We start from the raw sequence: 21,031 nt of genomic DNA, 5'->3' as shown, positions 1-21,031 counted from the left end.
TTGGCTCTCCTTCAGTAGATCCTATGTTTTTGTACTCCTGTGGCTTGATCATTTTTACTTCATGCTGCAGGTCTTCAAGGCTTATAGTGTTCATTCACCTATAATCAGTCCTTAAGCCAGCAAGTAAAATATTTTCTCTTTTTACTATGTTCCCAGAATACATAAAGCATTTTTTTCCCCTATAGTCTCTTTAATTACATGGACAGGGTTGTACAGTCATTTCCACCATCCATTTCCAACACTTTCGCATCACCCTAAACAGAACTTCTATAACCATTAAGCAATAACTCCCCTTTCCTCCCCCCATTCCTATCCAGCTCTTTGTTCCTCAAATTTACTTTCTGTTACTATTAATTTGCCTATCGTGGATATTTCATGTAAGTGGAGTCATGCAGCTGTCTTTGTGGGTCTGTTTTATTTCACTTAACATAATGTTCCTGAGGCTCATCCATGTCGTAGCATGTACCAGAATATAATTCCTTTCTATGGCTGAAAAATAATCCATTATATATACTTACCACATTTTGTTTATCCATTGATATGGTGATGAAAGCTTAGTTTTCTACCTTGTGACTATTGTGAAAAATGCTGCAGTGACCATTGACATGTAAGTGTCTATTTGATTCCTTGTTTTCAATTTTTTCTGGGGGCTGTGTACCTAGGAGTGGGGTTGCTGAACCATATGGTAATGCTGTGTTTAACTTTTTGTGGAACTATAAATGCTATCAATGGTGGCTACATTATTTTCTGTTTCTTATAGTAATGTATGTGGGTTCTAATTTCTCCACATCCTCTCCAACTTATTTTTCTTGTCTTTTTTTTTTTTAAATTATAGTCATTCTAGTAGGTATGAGGTAGTATCTCATTGTGGTTTTAGTAGCATTTTCTTCATGGCTAATGATAGTGAACATCTTTTTATGTGCTTATTGGCCATTTTCGTGTATCTTTTGTGTAGAAATGTCTATTCCGGTTCTTTGGTAGCATTTTATTTAGCTTGTCTTTTTGTTTTTGAGTTGTAGGAAATGTTAAACCCTTATCAGACATATGATTTGCATACATAGTCTCACATTCTATAGGTTGTCCTTTCACTTTCTCAATAATGTCTTGTGGTGCACAAAAGTTTTCTCATTTCGATGAAGTCTAGTTTATCTGTATTTTTTTCTTATTGCGTGTACTTTTGGTGTCATATCTAAGAATCCACTGTCAAACTGACTATCATGGAAACTTACCCATGTATTTTCTTCTAAGAGTTTTATGGTTTTAGCTGTTAGCTTTAGGCCATTGGTCCATTTTTAGTTAGTGTTTGTATGTAGTAGGGGTCCAACTTCATTCTTTTGCATGTGGAAGTCCAGCTCTCCCAACATCATATACTGAAGAGAATATTCCTTCCCCACTGAATGGATTTGGCGTCCTTGTAGAAGATTAGTGGATTACTGACATAGAGATGATTTCTGTATTCTCAGTTCTATTCCATTGGTCTGTATGTCTGTTTTTATGTGCCAGCACCTCTGTTTTGGTTACTATAGCCTGTAATAAGTTCTGATATGAGGAAATGTGAGTCCTCCAACTTTGTTTTTCTTTTTTCAAGATTCTTTTGGTTCTCTAGGCCTCTTGCAACTCCATATGGTTTGAGGATGGGCTTTTCTCTTTCTGCACAAAAGGCTGTTGGAATTTTGTTAGGGGTTGCATTGTGGATTGCTTTGGTAGTATTGACATCTTGGCAATATAAAGTCTTCCTAAATTGGTGTTCTGAGATCAATTTCAATTGTACGAACAAGCAATTCTGCTAACATCAGCTGGTAGCTATCCTACAATTCAATTCTGACACCGTCTATTCAGATATAGCATCAGATTCCACAGATTCAGGGCTCAGTCCTCCCCTTCAGAGGCTATTGGCAAACCCTATTTGTTACCTGTACTTCTGACTGATGGCTATAAATCTGAGGTTCCCATGATTCCCTGCTCAGGTTTGATTAATTTGCTTGAGCGGCTCACAGAACTCAGAGAAACATTTTACTTACTAGATTACTGGTTTAGTATAAAAGGATATAACTGAGGAATAGCCAGTGGAAGAGATGCATAGGGAGAGGAATGGGGAAGGGGTGCAGTGCTTCCGCGCTCTTTCCAGACTTGCTGCTCTCCCTGAGTCTCCCCATGTTCACCAGCCTGGAAGCTCTCCAAACCCTGTCCTTTGGGTTTTTATGGGGATTCATTACAAAGGCAGGATCGATGAAATCATTGGCTGTTGTTAACTGATCCGACCTCCAGCCTCTGTTCTCTCCTCTGAGGTCAGGGGGTGGCTGGAAGTTCCCACCCTCTGATCACATAGTCGGCTCCTCTGGCAGCCAGTTCCCGTCCATCCTCATTGTGGTGCAAAAGTCACCTCATTAATATAACAGAAGAGATTCATTGCTGTCGTCACTCAGGAAATCCCAAGTGTTCTAGCAGCTCTGTACTGGAAACAGGGGTGAAGACCAAATATATATTTATTATTATAAGTCATGATATAACATTCCCTATCTATGAACAAGGGACGTTTTTCCAGTTTTTAGGTCTTCCTCTAACTTTTTCGATTAATGTTTTGCAGTTTTCAGTATACAGATCATGTACTTCTTTGGTTAAATTTATTCCTAGGTATTTTGTTCTTTTCGATTCTATTGTACATGGAATTGCTTTCCTTTTTGGATTGTTGCTGTTGCAACACAGCTGATTTTCTATGTTGATAATATCACCCAAAATATTAAATTGTTAGGAATAAATTTAATCAAAGTTGCTTAGAACCTGTATACTGAAAACTACAGAACATTGCTGAGAGAAATTTAGGAAGTCCTGAGTTAAGTAGAGATTTGCAGTGTTCATGAATTGGAAGAATCATTATTGTTAAGATGTTTTTCTCCCCTAATCTATTGATTCCATGCAGTTCTAATTAAAATTCCAGCAGACATATTTTTCATACAAATTGACAAGCTAATTTTAAAATTTATGTGGAAACATAAATCTTACATTAGCTAAGGGAGTTTGGAAAAAGAACAATGTTTGAAGACTTATACAACCTGGTTTCAAAACTTACCAAACTACAGTAATTAAGATAGTGTGCTGTTAGCCGGAAGACGGTGTACTTACCAGTGCAACAAATTAGTGAGGTTGGAAGTATATCTGTATCTATGAAGAACTGATTTTTGACAAAGGTGCCAAGGGAATTAAGTGAGGGAAGGAGAATACTTTGAACAAATGGTGCTGTATCAATTTGATATGTCAGACCCTGAATCTAGGCCCTTACTTCACACCGTATAAATAAATTAACCTCCAGGGGGTCATATACCTAAAAATAAGAGCTAAAACTACAAAATTTTCAAAGAAAACATAGACAGTGTAGTGACCTTAGATAGGTAAAGATACCTTAAAGAAAAGGGCCCAAAAAACATTAATTATAAAATTGATGATTTTGAAAAGATGCTTAATACTATTAATCATCAGGGAAATATAGATCAAAACCAGTGAGATATCACCTCACACCAGTTAGGATGGTTATTGTCTAGAAGTCAGTAGATAACAAATGTTGGTGAGGATGCAGAGAAAAGAGAACCCTTGTACATTGTTGGAGGGAATGTAAATTGGTACAGCTATTATGAAAAACAGTATAGAGGTTCCTCCAAAAAGTAAAAGTAGAACTACCATACGATCCAGTAATCCCACTTCTGGGTATATATCCAAGAGAAATAAAATCAGTGTCTTGAAGAGATACCTTCAGTCCCATGTTTATTGCAACATTATTGATAGTAGCCAAAATATGGAATCAACTTAAGTGTATATCAGTGAGTGAATGGATAAAGAAAATGTGGTGTACATATACAGTGGAATATTATTCAACCTTAAGAAAGGAAGAAATTCTGCCATTTGTGACTCATATGGATGAGTCTGGAGTATACTGTGTGAAGTGAAATAAGCCAGACACAGATCACACAGATGTGTTATCTCACATACCTATGGTATCTTTAAAAATAAAAGGAAAATTGGACTTACCATGACATAGAGATCACACAGATGTGTGACCTTGCATACCTTTGGTATATTTAAAAATAAAGGGAAAATTGAACTTACTGTGACAGAGACCAGGATGGTGGTTACCAGAAACCCATTGGGGGGGTGAGTAGGGGAACAGGGTGAGACATCGATCAAAAGGTAAAAACTTTCAGTGATAAGGTGAATAAGTTCTGGAGACCTAACATACAGACATAAAGGTGACTGTGGTTAATAATAATGTATAATGTATACTTGAAATTTGCTAAGAGAGTTGAACTTAAATGTTCTCACTACATATACAGTTAACTATGTGAGATGATAGATATGTTAATTAGTTTGTCCTAATTATTTCAGTTTATATGTATATCAAAGCATATTGTACACCTTAAAATTTTTATTTCTCAATCATAACTAATAAAGCTGAAAAAAATAGATGATTTTTTGACTTCATTAAAGTAGGAAAAATTTACTCTTCAAAAGAAATTGTAAGAAAATGAAAAGGCAAGATAGACTGGTGGAAAATATGTGCAGTATATATATCTAACCAAGGCTGTTTATTCAGAATATATGAACAGCTCTTACAAGTCAATAATAAGGAGATAACCCAGTAAACACCAGGATAAAATTTTGGGCAGACTCTTGACCAAAAAAGATACATAGATAGCAAATAAGCCAATTAAAAGTTCTTCAACATCTTTTGTCATTAGTGAAATGCAAATTAAAATTATGAGACATATTTTAGAATTAAAAATTTAGAATTAAAAAAATGACAATGATAATACCTAGTCCTACCTTGGAACCAAGTGGAGCAGATTGACTTCTCATATATTACAGGAAAGTTTACAGCCACTTTGGAAAACAATTGGACAGTTTCTTACAAAGTTAAACATACATTTACTGTGTGACCCAGCCACTCCACTCCTAGGTGTTTACCCAAGAGTTATGAAAACATATCCACATAAATGTTCAGAGCAACTTCATTCCTGTTAGCCTAAAACTGGGAACAACTCAGGTATCTATCAACTTGTGGTATATACATAAGATGGAATTCTACTTGGGAATAAAAAGGAACAAAGTACTGATATATGCACCGACATAGATAAATCACAAAATCCTGTGTTAAAAATTTCTTAACTGGTTCTGAGAGGAAATTTACATAGCAATACAGGCCTGCCTCAAGAAACAAGAACAATCCCAAATAGACAGTTCAAACTCACAATTAAAAATAATTAGGAAAAGAAGAATAAATGAAACCCAAAGTTAGTAGAAGAAGGGACATAATAAAGATCAGAGCAGAAATAGATAAAATAGGAATAAAACAACAGAAAAAAATGAACAAAACCAAGAGCTGCTTGTTTGAGAAAATAAACAAAATAGACAGATCCCTAGCCAGACTTACCAAGACAAAAAGAGAGTATACAAATAAACAAAATCAGAAACAAAAAAGGAATAGTCACCCTGGATAACGCAGAAATACAAGGAATTATTAGAGAATTCTATGAAAAATTGTATGCCAATAAATTGGATGACCTAGAAGAAATGGACTAATTTCTAGAAAAATACAACCTTCCAAGACTGACCCAGAAAAAAGCAGAAAATCTGAACAAAACAATTACCAGTAATGCAATTGAATTAGTAATCAAAAACTCCCAACAAACAAATTCCAGGACCAGATGGCTTCACAGCTGAATTCTACCAAACATTTAAAGAAGAGCTAATGCCCATCCTTCATAAAATATTCCAAAAAGTAGAAGAGGAGGGAATACTTCTAAACTCATTCTGAGTCTAGCATCACTCTAATATTAAAACCAGACAAAGACACTAACAAAAAAAGAAAATCATAGATCAGTATTGCTGGTAAACATAGATTCAAAAATTTTCAGCAAAATATTAGCAAACTGAATTAAGAAATACAACAAAAGGATCATCCATTGCAACAATGTGGGATTTATTCTAGAGATGCAATGATGGTACAATATTCAAAGATCAATCAACATCATACACCACATTAACAAAAAGAAGGATAAAAGCCACATGATCACCTCAATAGATGCTGAAAAAGCATTTGACAAAATTCAACATCCATTCATGAAAGAAACTCAACAAAATGGTTACAGAGGGTATGTACCTTAACATAATAAAGGCCATATATGACAAACACACAGGCAACATCATACTCAATGGCAAACAGCTGAAAGCTTTTCCCCTAAGATCAGGACAAGACAAGGATGCCAACTCTCACCGCTTTTATTCAACATAGTACTGGAGGTCCTAGCCACAGCAATCAGACAAAGTAAAGAGATAAAAGGTATCCAAATTCATAAGGAAGAAGTAAAACTGTCTTTATCTGCAGATGACATGGTATTATACATAGAAAACCCTAAAGATGTCACTAAAAAACTACTAGTGTTAATTCAGCAAAGTTGCAGAATACAAAATTAATACACAGATATATTGCATTCCTATATACTAACAAAGTAGCAGAAAGAGAAATCAAGAAAATAATTGTAGCAGAAAGGGAAATCAGGAAAAAAATTCCATCTACAATTGCATCAAAAAGAATAAAATACCTTGTAATAAACCTAACTAAGGAGGTGAAACACCTGTACTCTGGAAACTATAAGGCACTCATGAGAGAAATTAAAGACACAAATAAATGGAAATTTATCCAATGCCCATGGATAGGAAGAATATTAATTAGTTCTTGAAGTCAGAATTGCCCACAGCAATTTACATATTTAATGCAATCCCTATCAAAACACCAATGGCATTTTTCAATGAACAGAGCAAATAATCCTAAAATTCTTATGGAACCACAAAAGACCCCAAATAACCAAAGCCATCTTGAGAAAGAAGAATAAAGCTGGGGGAGATTACGCTCTCTGACTTCAAGTTCTACTACAAAGCTACAGTATGTTACTGGCATAGTAACAAATCCACAGATCAATGGAACAGAATAGAGAACCTAGATATAAACCCACACATATATGGTCAATTAATATATGATAAAGGAGCAGTGAATATACAATGGGTAAAAGACACCCACTTCAATAAGTGCTGTTGGGAAAATTGGACAGCTGCATGCAAGAGAATGAAACTGGATTACTGCCTGACTCCATACACAGAAGTAAACTAAAAATGGACTAAAGACCTAAATGTAAGTCGTGAAACCATAAAATTCTTAGAAGGAAACAAGCAAAATTTCCTGAACGTGAGCATGAGCAATTTTTCCCAGACACATCTCCTTGGGCAAGGGAAACAAAGTAATAAGTGAACAAGTGGAATTACATCAAATGGAAAAGCTTCTGTACAGCAAAGGACACTATCAGCAGGACAAAAAGGCAGCCTATGGTATGAGAGAATGTATTTGTAAATGATTCTTCTGATAGGGGTTAACATCCCAAATACAGAAAGAACTCATATGCCTCAACACCAAAAAAACAAATAACCCAATTAAAAAATGGGCAGAGGACATGAACAGACATTTCTCCAAAGAAGAAATACAGATGGCCAGGAGGCATATGAAAAGATGCTCCACATCACTAGTCATCAGGGAAATGCAATCTAAAGCACAATGAGATACCACCTCACACCAGTCAGAATGGCTGCCATCCAAAAGATAAGTAACAAGTGTTGGAGATGATCTGAAGAAACAGGAACCCTCCTACACTGCTGGTGGGAATGTAAATTGGTGCAGCTACTACGGAAAGCAGTTTGGAGTTTCCTCAAAAAACTAAGAATACCATATTACCCAGTAATTCCACTTCTAGGAATTTACCCAAAGCAAACAGTATCTCTGATTCAAAAAGATATATGCACCCCTATGTTTGTCACTGGATTATTGAGAATAGGTAAGTTATGGAAGCAACCTATGTGCCCATGAATAGATGAATGGGTAAAGAAGATGTGGTGTACATATACAATGGAATACTACTTAGTCACAAAAAATGAAATCCTGTTGGACAGTGACAGCAATGGGGTATGTGGTGGGGACTTGATAGTCGGGGGGGATGTAGTAACCACAATGTTGCTCATGTGAAACCTTCATAAGATTGTATATCAAAGATACCTTAATAAAAAGAAAAAGAAATCCTGTCATTTGCTACAACATGGATGGACCTAGAGGGTATTATGCTCAGTGAAATAAGCCATGAGAAGAAAGACAAATACCATGTAATTTCACTTATTTGTGGAACTTAAAAACAAAACAAAACAATGAACAACATAGTGGTAGACTCACAGACACTGAGAAATGACTGGTAGTTACCATGGGGAGGGGACTAGAGGGGCCTAAAAGTTCTCAGTCATAATACAGGTTTGTTCTGGGGATAGTGGTATAGCATGGGGAATATAGCCAGTGATTCTGTAACATGGTCCTATGTTGACAAATAGTAACTTCACTAGTGGGGAGTATTTAATAAGATGGGTAACTGTGAAACCACTGTATTTTATATTTGAAACCAATGTAAGATTGTATATCAATTAAAAAAAGAATTTCTTATGGATTCTAGAAAAAGCACAGTGGTAGTGATAGAAAGGTCACTGTTTACAGAGAGTTGGTGGGAGGGAATTGACAGCAGATGCCAGCAGAAAGGCTTTTGGGGTAATTGAAACACCACATATCATGATTTTGATGATGATTACATACCCATTTGTTAACATTCATTGGTTAATTTTATTCATTGTAAATTATTCCATAGTAAAGCTGAACAGGAAAAAAGTTTTTTTTTTTTTTAAATGACAAAGCTTCCTTGAAGTTATAGGAAGGTTGGAGAGAAGAAAAGGATTCATTCTGTTTTGGGACTTCCATAAGCAAGGGTCTGCATGCTTTGGCAGAAAAGGGAGAAAGGCCCTTGCTAAGAAGGTAGCTATCAACTTCACTCATCAGTTAAAGATAAAATTATATTCAGAAAAAAAAGCAATTCACTTAATAACAGGTAATTGCTGTTATACTTAATAAATCGAATGTTTAATTTTTAGCTTCTTATTAACTATTACCATCATTTTAATTCACTTTAGAAATATAAACCTGGTCGATGTGATGATATTTTAAAATGGAAGCCTCCCAGTCTGAATTCTGTGGATTTTCGCCTAAAAATAACAAGAATGGGAGGAGAAGGGTAAGTGTGCACTTGTTCCTCCCCCATTTTTACATGGAAATAATACTGTTTGTATAAGGCTTCACTGCTTACCAGGTATTTTACATATATTTTATTTAAAAAAGTAAAATAACTTTAGTTTACAGTATCCTTACATACATATTTGTATATCTATCTCACTTTGATAAATTATTTCTTAGACCTCTTACAGCTAACATTTTGTAGCATCCTTTAAAATTTATAAATTTTCATATTAAAATAGTTATCTTTAATATAAAAAAATGAACCTTGTTAAATTGCAGAAGTGAAAATAGATTTTACCGGAAGTAGTCCTGTTAAGTGAATTATGAAGGTCAGATATGATAATTATTATTACAATTAAGTTTTTTGAAATAAGCCTTTTTTATTTTGAAACAAACTACTTTGTATTTGCATTTGCATAGCAAACATTTATCCATATTTTATTAGGGTAACGTATTAATTGTTGAATTTCATTAGGATTTTTCATAATGGTCATTAAGTGTTTTTTCATTTATTGGTTAATCTTCCTTTTCTCACTTCACTGGTTGCTATTTTAGAATAAGAAATGCTTTAGTGTGAATATTTTCATTGTTTTTTCATATCCTTATTTTATTTATCATGTTCCACAAATTTTCATGACATCTTATTTAAGTAAATTCCTAACAATTAAGTAAGAAATGTTTGAGCAAAGAAAACATAAAGAGAAGGTAAATAAGATAACACTGGTAGAAAGATTTAAAAGTTTACCAATGCATGCCATGAAATATTTTTTACTTGCCATAGGTAAGCTACAGACTTGCATTTTTGCCGCTAATGGAACACAGGATTTGTGAACAGTTATATATATCCAGACTCTGGAAGATTAAGTCTCTTAAGACTGTGCATTATTAAATAAAGGATACTGTGCAATGTGGTGAATCTTAAGCAAAAAGTGTTTAATAAGTCATGTGGGTGTCATTTTTCAAAAAGTAAATTATTAAATGTTTAATGTATTTAAATAAGAGTTTGTGACTTAATAGCAAAGTGTAGTTTAGTAAGAACAGTTATTTGGGGAACCAGATAGTATTGTTCATGTATTTTACTCTGTATTAGTCTGATTTAACTCAAGGATGGATAGATAAATTTTTGACTGTTTATAGGATTAGATGGTGTGTATGTGTGTTTATGCATATTCCATCAAAAAATATCAAAGATTAAACAACAGGAATAATATTGGCAATTCAGAATATCTGTACATCAAATACTTTGTTGGAAAGAATAATCCTATCAGTATACAATGATATTACTTATCAATAATTAATCCAAAATATTATTTATTCAATCTTTGGATAAGCATTTATATTAATATTAATGTTGGTAGCTTATTAATTATTAATAGATATTATCAATGAAAGGTATGTTAATATAATAATAATAATTAATAAATATTAAATACTAGTAACAATGAAATATTGTTAATATTTCTTGAAAATTGCCCCCACACTAACTGTCTGTCTACCTCTCTCTTTGGGTATTTTAGATGATTAGTTGCAGTATGTTAGAGAGTATTAAAAGAAATATGCCTGCAATAGTTTGAGAGGAGAACAGCCATATCTCTGAATCATATGAATCATATTTTCCATATGGTTGGTGAAGTGGGACTAATATTAAAATACTGAACCTATTTTTTTTCTTGACTGCATTTCTAAGTATTTCTACAAAGCTTAAAATGGGGTGGAATTTCTTGAAAGGCACAAATACCGATCTTTGACAATGTCTGCAATGATTTTTGTTTTTATTGTAGTCTTAGGCTTTTATAGTATGATTTTGAGTCTCAGCTACTATAATAAAGTGGCTGTAGTATAGATTCTGTTAGATTAAAATGTAATAGAAATAGAAAAATCCATTGTGTTAAGTGTCCTGTTGATGGCAATTAAAATCTAAACTTTGCTCTTTCACTCCTTTTAGTGTCATTCTGAAAATTTGAGGTATATTAACTTAATATTGATTTATCATGGCCTAAATCAATTTCTGTATGTCTTAGCAGCTTACATTGTGTTGAGCTGTATATAGACACACAATGTAGATTTTCATCTGAGAGGTGTACACTGTTTTGAAAAAAATGTGACTTTATGTTAACCACTCTACAACCAAAAACCATGGTCATTGTCAAAGCTAAAGGATTATAAAGGTAGTCTGTATTCAGGCAAGTGCAAACTCTTAAGTATAATGTCAGTGACTTAAAAGCGAGCAGTATTAACTTAATATTTGTGTAAAATAGTAGTTTAGACAACAAATTCTGGAACTAGACTGCCTGAGTTTGAATATCTTTATTAGCTGTGAGACCTTTAGCACATTATTTTTTTCTGTGCCTCAAATTCGTCATCAATAAAAAAGGAGTCAGCCTCATAAGACATGTGATGATTAAATGAACTAATATATGTAAAATGTTTTAGAACAGATGGCACATGGTAGGCATTCAAATGTTTGCTATTATTTTTGTTTTAATTAAAATAGATTTAAAAGTCTCTATTTTCTTTTTATAGCTCCACAATTCCATTATTTGCTGGACTGTGTAAATTCAGTTTTCTGTGTAAAGCATATCCTGTTTGAGTCTAATCCTTTAAAATGTTTACCTTTTAAAATGCATATATCTTCAACTTACTTGTATAATTAATCATAAGTTGTCAAACACCTGTAGAACAAGAACATAACAAAGTCACAAAACTTTTATTTATATAATTTTTTTTGTAACAAATCTCTTAAAATAACCTGGGCAATATATAGTGGTTAAGAACATGGGTTTTTGGCCAAGACTGCACAGAACCGAGTCCTAGATACACTACTTGCTCGCTATTATAGTCTTGTTACTTAATCTTTCTAAGCTTCTCACTGTAAAATGTTCACAGTAACAGTGTCTCTCATAGATTTTCTTGTGAAGATTTAATCATACAAAAATTCTGTGAGTAGGTAATTAGAAATAATATTGAGATGTATTTTGACCCATATATTTGGCTGAGTGAGAAACTATATCATATATTTGGCTATAGATTTAAAGTATGTACCACATCCTATAAGAACACCATCCTTTTAAGGTGTGGTTTCCTAACTGGTGTTATAACTGAATTTTCAATTGACTGTTCTGCTGTGTTGTTAAACCAGCTGCTTTTAGGTGATGGGTAAGACCAGTGAATGTCAAGGCCATCAGCCCATTGCCTCCCTTATTTTACTAAGGAGTAAGTTTTCTTGCAAACCAGGTTAATGAAGAAGACATTCCAGAAGTCCATAGCAGTGATGGTAATAGAAACTTTAAGGAGAAAAAGGGATATTTTATTTGGAATACTTAGGTGATCCAGTGAGGGGAAATTGCTGCCCCCTCCATGATGGAAGAAGTCAGTGTACTTAACCTACCACAGTGACTGACAATATGCTCATATGCTCTCAGGGGGCCTAGTGATCCTCACTCTGGGTTAGTGGCTGGCTAATCTCCCTGGGGACGGGCATTGTATCAGGGGCCTCAGTATGGTGTCAGCTGTTGGCAGGTTGAGCACTCACAGGTAGCTCTGGTGAGGAAAGAAGTCCACGTAAGCCACAAATCACTTCCCTTGCCAGGAAATCACTTCAAATTCCATATCTCACATTTACTCAGAATACACTTGGCTTAAAAGGCTGATAGTTTGGAGTTGATATGAGTCAGACATGTTTACATTATTTTAACTTAATTTTTCCTTGGATCCTTAGTCTTTTATTTTTAATTTTCAAATAGCCCTTTCTGTTTCTCTTTTTTTAAAATTTGTTTTATTTATTTGCTTTTTAATTTATTTCTTGTTTTGTAAATTATGATCACAAAAATGTTCCTGAACAAACTTCCCTCCTCCTTTCCCCTAGAAGTCAGTTCAGAATACCATAGACTGGGTGGCTTAAACAGTAAACATTTATTTTTCACAATCTGGAGGCTGGGAAGTCCGAGAGCAGGGTGCCAGCATAGCTGGGTTCTGGCAAAGGGCTCTCTTCTGGGTTGCAGACTTCTCATTGTATCCTCACGTAGTAGAAAACAAGAGCCGGCTGTGTGGCCTCTTCTTTATAAGGGCACTAAACCTGTTCATGAGGACTTCACCCTCATGACCTAATGACCTTCCAAAGGCCTCACCTCCAAATACCATCACTCTGGGGACTAGATTTCAATATCAGAATTTTGAGGGAACGTAAATGTTCAGTCATAACAGAGGGAATAGAGATATTCCTTATAGTCTAATATTTTAGTATTTATTAAAAATATGTTCCAGTTAGGCTCTATTGTAATCACTCTTGAGTTTGTCAGAGGGCCTTTTAAACCCATATTCTCCTGAATACCTGACTCTAGAGTGAAATGGTCTCTTGAAACTTCCATGTGTAAGACACGAAGCTCAGTATGCAGCTCAGCTACTGCCGTGCTTCTCTTGCTCTTTGTCAGTATAATCTGTTATTTTATATATAAATCATGTGCATTGTGTTTTTATTTTTTCTTTATATATACTTCAAATATATAATCAGGTTTATAACAGTTAAACTCATCCATATTTTAAGTGGCTCTGGAGCTCATTGATAGTCATTTTATACCTTGACTTTACTCTTTTTCCAGAACTTTTCTTCAGTTCAAGTATATTTTCACATAATGTTTTTAAGAAGTATTCTTATTTAACACTTCTTCATAACCAGAATTCTTTCTGTTGTGGCTTAATTTGCAAAAAAAAAAATATTGCATTGATGTTAGGAGAAAATAAAAGATTACAATAGCTGTTATGGATTCGTTTTTATTATCTAATAGTTAATTTGAAATACTAATTCTATTACTTCTATTTATTTTTTCTAATAAACTTTTTCTTCAGACAGATAAAGACATTTTTTTGCTTTTAGGATCTTTATAATGTCTTTAGGTCATCAGAAATCCTTGAAAAGTAGAGAATTTTCATTTATTCCTAGAAGTATATTTCTGAGTTTGTATTGTATACATAAAGGAGTTATTCTCCATGGTATAACATTAGTCTACTGCAGAAACAATTGTGTTTATAATAAAAATATTACAAAGCCTTAGTAAAATGAAACACTTTAGCCCAGCAGCTGATATTTGGTATAGTTATGGATGGCATTTTTTAAATTAGCAATCTGTTAGAGTTTACTATATTAGGATTTGGCCCAAAGTATTTATGAAGTTAGTACATATTTATTGCTAAACACCAAGTTCAAATTCTTATTTACATCTTAAGGGTAAAATGAGGAAAGGTTTGTGTTTTTTAGCCTCTGAGCATTTCTCAGTTAATATTAATTATGGGATAAATTAAATATCTCTGCCTATTAAATAACTGCAGAATAATTGGTAATAGAATTATATTCTTTTAACTTTCAGTCTGTTTTGAACCAAGCCATTTAATTTGGTTTAAAGAGTTAATTATGACAAGAGGATATTTAATATCCTCTAGCATATGACAGCTTCAAAATATAAATATGGTAATTTATTATAAAAAGAAGAAAGCTAGGGCACATCATTGTTAATGCAATCCTTTTATCTCTGGAAAATGGAACTCATATTAAGCTTTGAATCTCAGGGGACAGAATATGGGGGAGGGTATGGAAGGAGCTCATTTTGTTCTTTGTGTACATCAGAAAACTCTCTTAACAAACTGGACTTCCAAGTGTTGAGTAAGGGAATAGTAGGAACAATTATGATTTCAGAGTTTTGCAAAGTATTACATGTAGTGGTTCTAGTGGTTGTTTTTAACATCTTAAATTTCATTATGTTAGCACCTGTTATGTATGACCTTATTTAAAAAAATTATATTTAATCGTGTGAAATACGTTTTACTGTGTAATAACAGTTTAAGTTTTTAGATTTTCTTAATGCCCATGTACTGTACCAGCATTGTCCATTGTAAACACTACTGATTTAACAATTGTATTTATAATAAATTAACACCTTATATTCTTTTAAGAGAAACCCTATCAAATGGAAGTTTTCTGTATTGACAGCCCGAAGATTTCATGTTTATATTGATAAGAGTTTCAAACACATATTATCAGTTATCAAAGGAAGTCTAGATTATGCAGCTTTTTTAAAAAGTACATTTTATTTTCATTTAATTGTTTGAAAATTGGCAATCTAAATTACATGTAAGTTAACATGTTAGTGTCATTTACTGACCATTATACAATTGCATGAGTTTCTCAAATATCAGCAAATTTACCTCCTTGGGCAATGTTTTAGCTCTTAAAAGTAGAGCTGGATTATGTATTATTTAGATTTAAAAATTGCTTTGGCATTTAAATATGTGTTTATTTTGGAAAGTATAGACCATATTCCATGGTCTCAAGGGAGTTTAGAATAAATTAACTATAAATTACATGAATTCATTACTAAGAAACAAAGACCTTTATTCATCTTTTTCAGAATTTAACTTATGAAAAAGAAAAAAATTCACTATCCTATTTGTCTCCCATTTACTTTAGGCTCTCAGCATAGTAAGTAGCAGTGCCAGTTATAACTGATTAATCGCTATTCAGTTGTGCAAACCACATTGTTAGGTGGTGGGAATAAAGAGATGGATAAGCCCTACTCCGAAGGTGTGTGAGTAGCTAGAATGGGGAGACATAAATAAACGTCAGTGTAACAAAACTGGCTATTTAATGAGTAAAATACTCCTAAAGTTTACAGGAGCCCAGACAATCTTATACTACATATAAAAATATTTTTATTGTCAGCAAGAAAAATATTTTATTGTCAAAGAAGGTCCCAAAGAAGATGCTCCAGTTGAATAGACCTTTGCAAATACATAGCCATGGCATTCAAGACATAAAATATAATCTGAAAGAAGTCATGAAGTCACGTGGATTATTTATTAAATAACCAGAATTTATGAAGTAGGAACTTGAAGAAAGTAGGCCAGGGCCCCAATGTGATAGATCAGGAAATCAGAGTTAAGAATTGGGACTAAAATTGGAGAGTTAGTCAAGATTATAAAAAGAATTGATACTATCTGTGTTTTGGAAGTTACTCTAGCTAGAAGTTAGAAGTTGGCAGCATATTCCACCCAGTTTCACAAGCCAGAAACCTGTAAGGCATCTTTGTCTCTCTTACCTGGTTATCTAATGAAGCACTGTCAGTTTTATAGACACTGCTTAAATGTACTGACTTTCCCCTGTTCCATAGACACATTCAGTTCAGACTAGCGTTGTATTACCTGGACTATGACAATAGCCTCCAACTGATGTTACTGTACTACCCTTGTTGTCACTTAGTACACATCACAAGAACCCTGCCAGCTTCTCTCCTGCCACCCAGCCCTTTTGGTTAATGTTTGCCTGGTTTGGTAGGTTGAATCGTGTCCCTCAAAAAGGTGTATTGAATACCTTGGTGCCTGTGGATGTGACCCTGTTTGGAAATAGGAGTCTGCAGGTGGAATTAAGGGGTTAGTTGAGATGAGGCCATACTGGAATAGGGTGGACCCCTAACCCAACATGACTAGTGTCATAAAAGGAGATGGGAAGGCATGCAGAGATGCCTGAGGAGAGAATGGCGTGCGGTGAAGGAGGCAGAGATTGAAGTGCTGCAGTTATAAGCCAAGGAAAGCCAGCGATTGCTGGCAGACCACCAGAAGCTAGGAAAGGGCAGGGAAGGGTTCTCTCCTACAGGTTTCAGAGGGAGCAAGGCTTTAGTTTACTGCAGAGAAGTCAGTTAAGCTGTCCTGATACTCTTCATTCTTTTTGAAGGGCTGTATGTTTTTGCTTTGGGTACTTTATTCATTAGATTCTGATCTTGTCAATATCATGCACTTCTACCTCTTTTCTCACCTGAAAAAATGAGAATATTGGAAAGATGATCTTTAAAGTAACTTTCTGCTCTAAACATTTGCAATCAGCTATATACATTGGATCCTTATCACTCGCAGATTCTGCAGTTGCGAGTTCACCTATTTGCTGACATTTCGCTCTTGCAGTCATTCCTGGGCATGCACCGTTTGACAGAATATTAGAGTCATTTGATGCCCACATTCCCAGCTGAGGCCGAACAAGGCGATGCTCTGCTTTCTTGTTTCAACTCTTATAGGATAAACACATGCCCTTTTTCACACTGCTGTTTTTTGCATTTCTGTGCTTTTTGTTGATGATTTCACTGTTGAAATGGCTTCCGAGTGTACTGCTAAAGTGCTATTTAGTGTTCCTAAATGCAAGAAGGCTGTGATATGTGATGTTACTTTTGGAGAAAATACTGGCATTAGATAAGCTTTACTTAGGCATGAGTTACAGTGTTGTTGTCTGTGAGTTCAGCATTAAAGAATCAACCATATATATTAAATAAGTAGTCTTTAAACAGAAGCACACAGAAAACAATGTTATGTATTATTGAATTGACAAAAAAATGATCAGAGGACTGCAGGAACCTAATGTTGTAATTTCTTAAGGAGCAGTGGTTTAGTATTCACTAATTTTGTGTTCCTGATGACTTTATAGAACATAACTACCACAAATAACAAGAATAGACTAAATCTGTCCTTATGCCCTTAGAATAATGAACTCTTTTTTTTCCCTAGGACCTATCATTCTGTACACTGGCAAAACTTAATAAATACCTCTTTAATGAGTAAATGACTCTGTGTATCTTTCACGTGACAGATGACTAGTGCATTTTTGTTGGGTAAATTAGTATTAGATAATTTGCATTGGGTGCAAGAGTTACTACACTATACATACAGATATAAATGTTAATGGTGAACAGATTTTTTTTTTTCTCTGATGTCCCAGAATATTGTAATGATTTGTTGAAACCAAAGGTGTCATTTTAAAGGTACCTTAGATTCAGAATCCTTGTATTTACAAAAAGTCCTGAAAGTATATTTGAGACAATAACATTGGAAATGTTCTGTCAAAATTCCCTGTAATTATGTTTATCTGCCAAAATTTCACTGGCTAATTTGTGGTTATAGAAGTTGCACTTCAGAATTTTCTCAAAGTTCTTTTTTTTAAAGTCCATTTTTTATGTATATCCTGAATAGAATATTTTGACACGTCACATATTTCTGCTCATTGGAAGCTCTAAAAATCAGAATTTTATGACCCTCACCGTGCAGTCTAGCATAGGCATAGAATTAACCTTTTTAACAACTGGCTATGTTTCAGTTAACTAGATAAATTAGTGGTTTATCATTCTAAAAGTAGAGTTTGAACAGATCTTTATAAACAATGACATTCTATAATTTTTGTTTGTAGTTCAGTCTCCTTTTATTTAATCTATGCATTTTAGTGTGGAAATTACATGGGCAGCATGAAATAGCTTTCTTTTAATACGATTTCCTATATGTATGTCTTAGGACCAGCGTAGTCTCTTTTATTCTACTTGTTAAATAAGGAAATATTAGGATTCTCATTTTATAAGAAGTGCATTTGAGAGTGATTGAGTAGATAACTCTCAGTGATTGTTGAGATAAGGTTTGACTTAGTATCATTCCAGGTCTTCACTTTGTACACAGAGTGTAACTTTTGGAGATTTTTTAGTAGGTCTTTAGGTATTATTTTGTAACTTAGGTATCAGCAAGGATCCCTTGACTTTTGAGTTTTAGACGAAATTGGTTTGACTCCCACACCCTGTGAGCACCCCCATCACTCAGCTATATGCCTCATGGAAGTCCAAGGTCCAAGGTCCAAGGTCCAAGATACCAGTAAGTCTCAGGCAGTTCATCTCACAGTGATCTCTTTCTGGGCTTCTGCTTCCTAAGCAGATGTCTTTACTCTGCTTTGACCCATATGAGAAACTCAACCCTTTCCTCACATGAGGCAGTAGTAATGGTAAGTCATGGTACTTTTATTAAATTTCAAAGTTTCTCTGTGATCTTCTAGTTCCATTTACAGTGTTTCAGCAATTCTAAGGTGGACTTTTTTTTTCTTCACATCTTAATATCTTGGAAATCAGGATGTTTTTTTTAGCCAGTTAGTACCTGTCTTATGGTGGTTTTCTCAGGAAATAGATTCTAAGGCAGAAATTTGTATGCATGTTTATTATTTGGATTTTGGGACTGACGTAGATCTGAAAACTGGGTGAGATAGCTGCAGTCCACAGCTGGACCACATGAAGCAAGAAGGTGGTGAAGAAATTTGTAGAATGCTGGAAAACCAGTGGCAATCTGCTGGTAGCCACACTCTGGTGGTGAAAAAATTTGCCAGAGAATGTCAGTAGGCTAGAGCTGGTCTGCTCTGGTCTCTGAGCTGAGTGCCACCTGGCTTCCCACACAGTATTCAGCTGACAACCTCACCCCACGTTAAAAATAACAAAATGAAACAAAACAAAAACAAGAATCCAGGCTATAGCCTTGTAGAGTCCCTGCACTGCTTTGTATTGACAAAGCCTGACGTTGCACCAGCTGGCAAAGGAGAAATGTTACAGGCTCCTGACCCTGTATCATAGAGCAAAGCAAGCAGGGCAGATTGGGGGCTAGGAGGCTATATATTGGTAACAGGCACAGTTATATTTGGAGGATGTAAGGAGACCAAGTCATTATTTTGAAAGCTGATAAGGGAAAGAATCAAGTCTTGTTTTCTGCCTTTCCTATGCAAAATATACCTCAGGCAAGCAAATAGTGAGGCCATTTAGGTTTCTCTTTAGGAAAGTTTTTTCAGCCAAGTAATGAAGAAGGAATGGTAGATTATTAGTGTTTTGCAACTCCTACTGTATGTAGGCTAGTACTGTGCAATAGAAATATAATGTGAGTCACACATTTAAAGTTTTCTAATCACCACAATAAAAAAGTAGAAACAGTCAATTTTTGTAAGTTATGATTAAGATGAAGTATAGTTTATTGAATAGTATATCTAAAATATTACCATTTCAACATGTACTCAACATAAAAATATTAACAAGGTAGTTTATATTCTTTTTTCATACTTAGTCTTTGAGATTTCGTGTGTTATTTTATACTTAACAGCGCATCTCGATTTAGGCTAGCCCTGTTTCAAGTGCTCAGTCTTACTTGGCTAGTGGCTACTGCTTAGATAGTTCAGATCCAGGCAGTGATCATCATGGTATTAACATCATACAGAGAGAGAGACAGCCAGACATTGTGTGCCTCCTGGTTCATACTATGAGGTAGTCATGTCAAAATAAATAAACTTACTTGAATCTCATTAAGCATCTAGAACTAACAACTTGTTTTCAAGAAGTACAGTGGACTAAAGGAGTACAGAAAGTACTGTGGTGATACAAAAAGCAAAATTCAGAATGTAGGATATTCTATATGGTAACTGACCTTTCTTTAAAAAATAAAATGGCAAAGGCAGGGCAGAGGATGAGAACCAAAGAGCCTTCAGTGATTTATTAACCAATTGAAACATAAGGGCCTTCTAAAAAAAAAAAAAACTGGACAATGGGAAAAAAATTGAACACTTATGGTTTTGTACTCATGGTTTTATGGTTTGGTTTATTATAGCAAAAGAATACAGAGTAAAATCAGCGTAGGGAAGAGGTGTTAAGGGGCAAAGTCCAGAGAAAACCAGGCACAAGCTGAGTGAAGGGTATAAGGGACCTCTGGACTATTCATGCAAGTTTCCTATAAGCCTAAAATTATTTCAAACTAGAAAGCTAATATATTCCTAATATTTAATGATATGAGAATTGGCTTTTTAGATGGGATAAGGATATTATAGTTATGTTTAAAGGCAAGAATGTTATAGGAATACATATTGGAATATGTATAGATAAAATAATATCATGTCTGGGATTTACTTCAAAATAATTTGAAAGTGTCATGTGAGTGAGCACATGGGGATAATAAATGAAACAAGGTTCACCATGAATTGATGTGAATTGCATTTAGGCTTATATGACAGTTCACTGTCATGTACTACTTTTTTTCTACTTTTGAATATGTTTGAAATTTTCCATAACA

General features: G+C 34.4%; 1 protein-coding gene across 3 annotated transcripts in view; it reads left to right on the top strand.

The window, feature by feature from the left end:
- Positions 1 to 21,031, top strand: part of RNGTT (RNA guanylyltransferase and 5'-phosphatase) — a 264,552-nt gene that overhangs the window by 157,980 nt on the left and 85,541 nt on the right. For all 3 annotated transcript variants that reach the window (XM_036912191.2, XM_036912190.2, XM_036912189.2), the window contains one exon: positions 9,043 to 9,143. In XM_036912191.2, coding sequence (XP_036768086.2) covers positions 9,043 to 9,143 — 101 coding nt within the window. The remainder of the gene's footprint in view (positions 1 to 9,042; positions 9,144 to 21,031) is intronic.

Source organism: Manis pentadactyla, chromosome 12 (genome assembly GCF_030020395.1).
Source record: "Manis pentadactyla isolate mManPen7 chromosome 12, mManPen7.hap1, whole genome shotgun sequence".
NCBI lineage: Eukaryota > Metazoa > Chordata > Mammalia > Pholidota > Manidae > Manis > Manis pentadactyla.
This window is presented reverse-complemented; position numbering and strand designations above follow the sequence as displayed.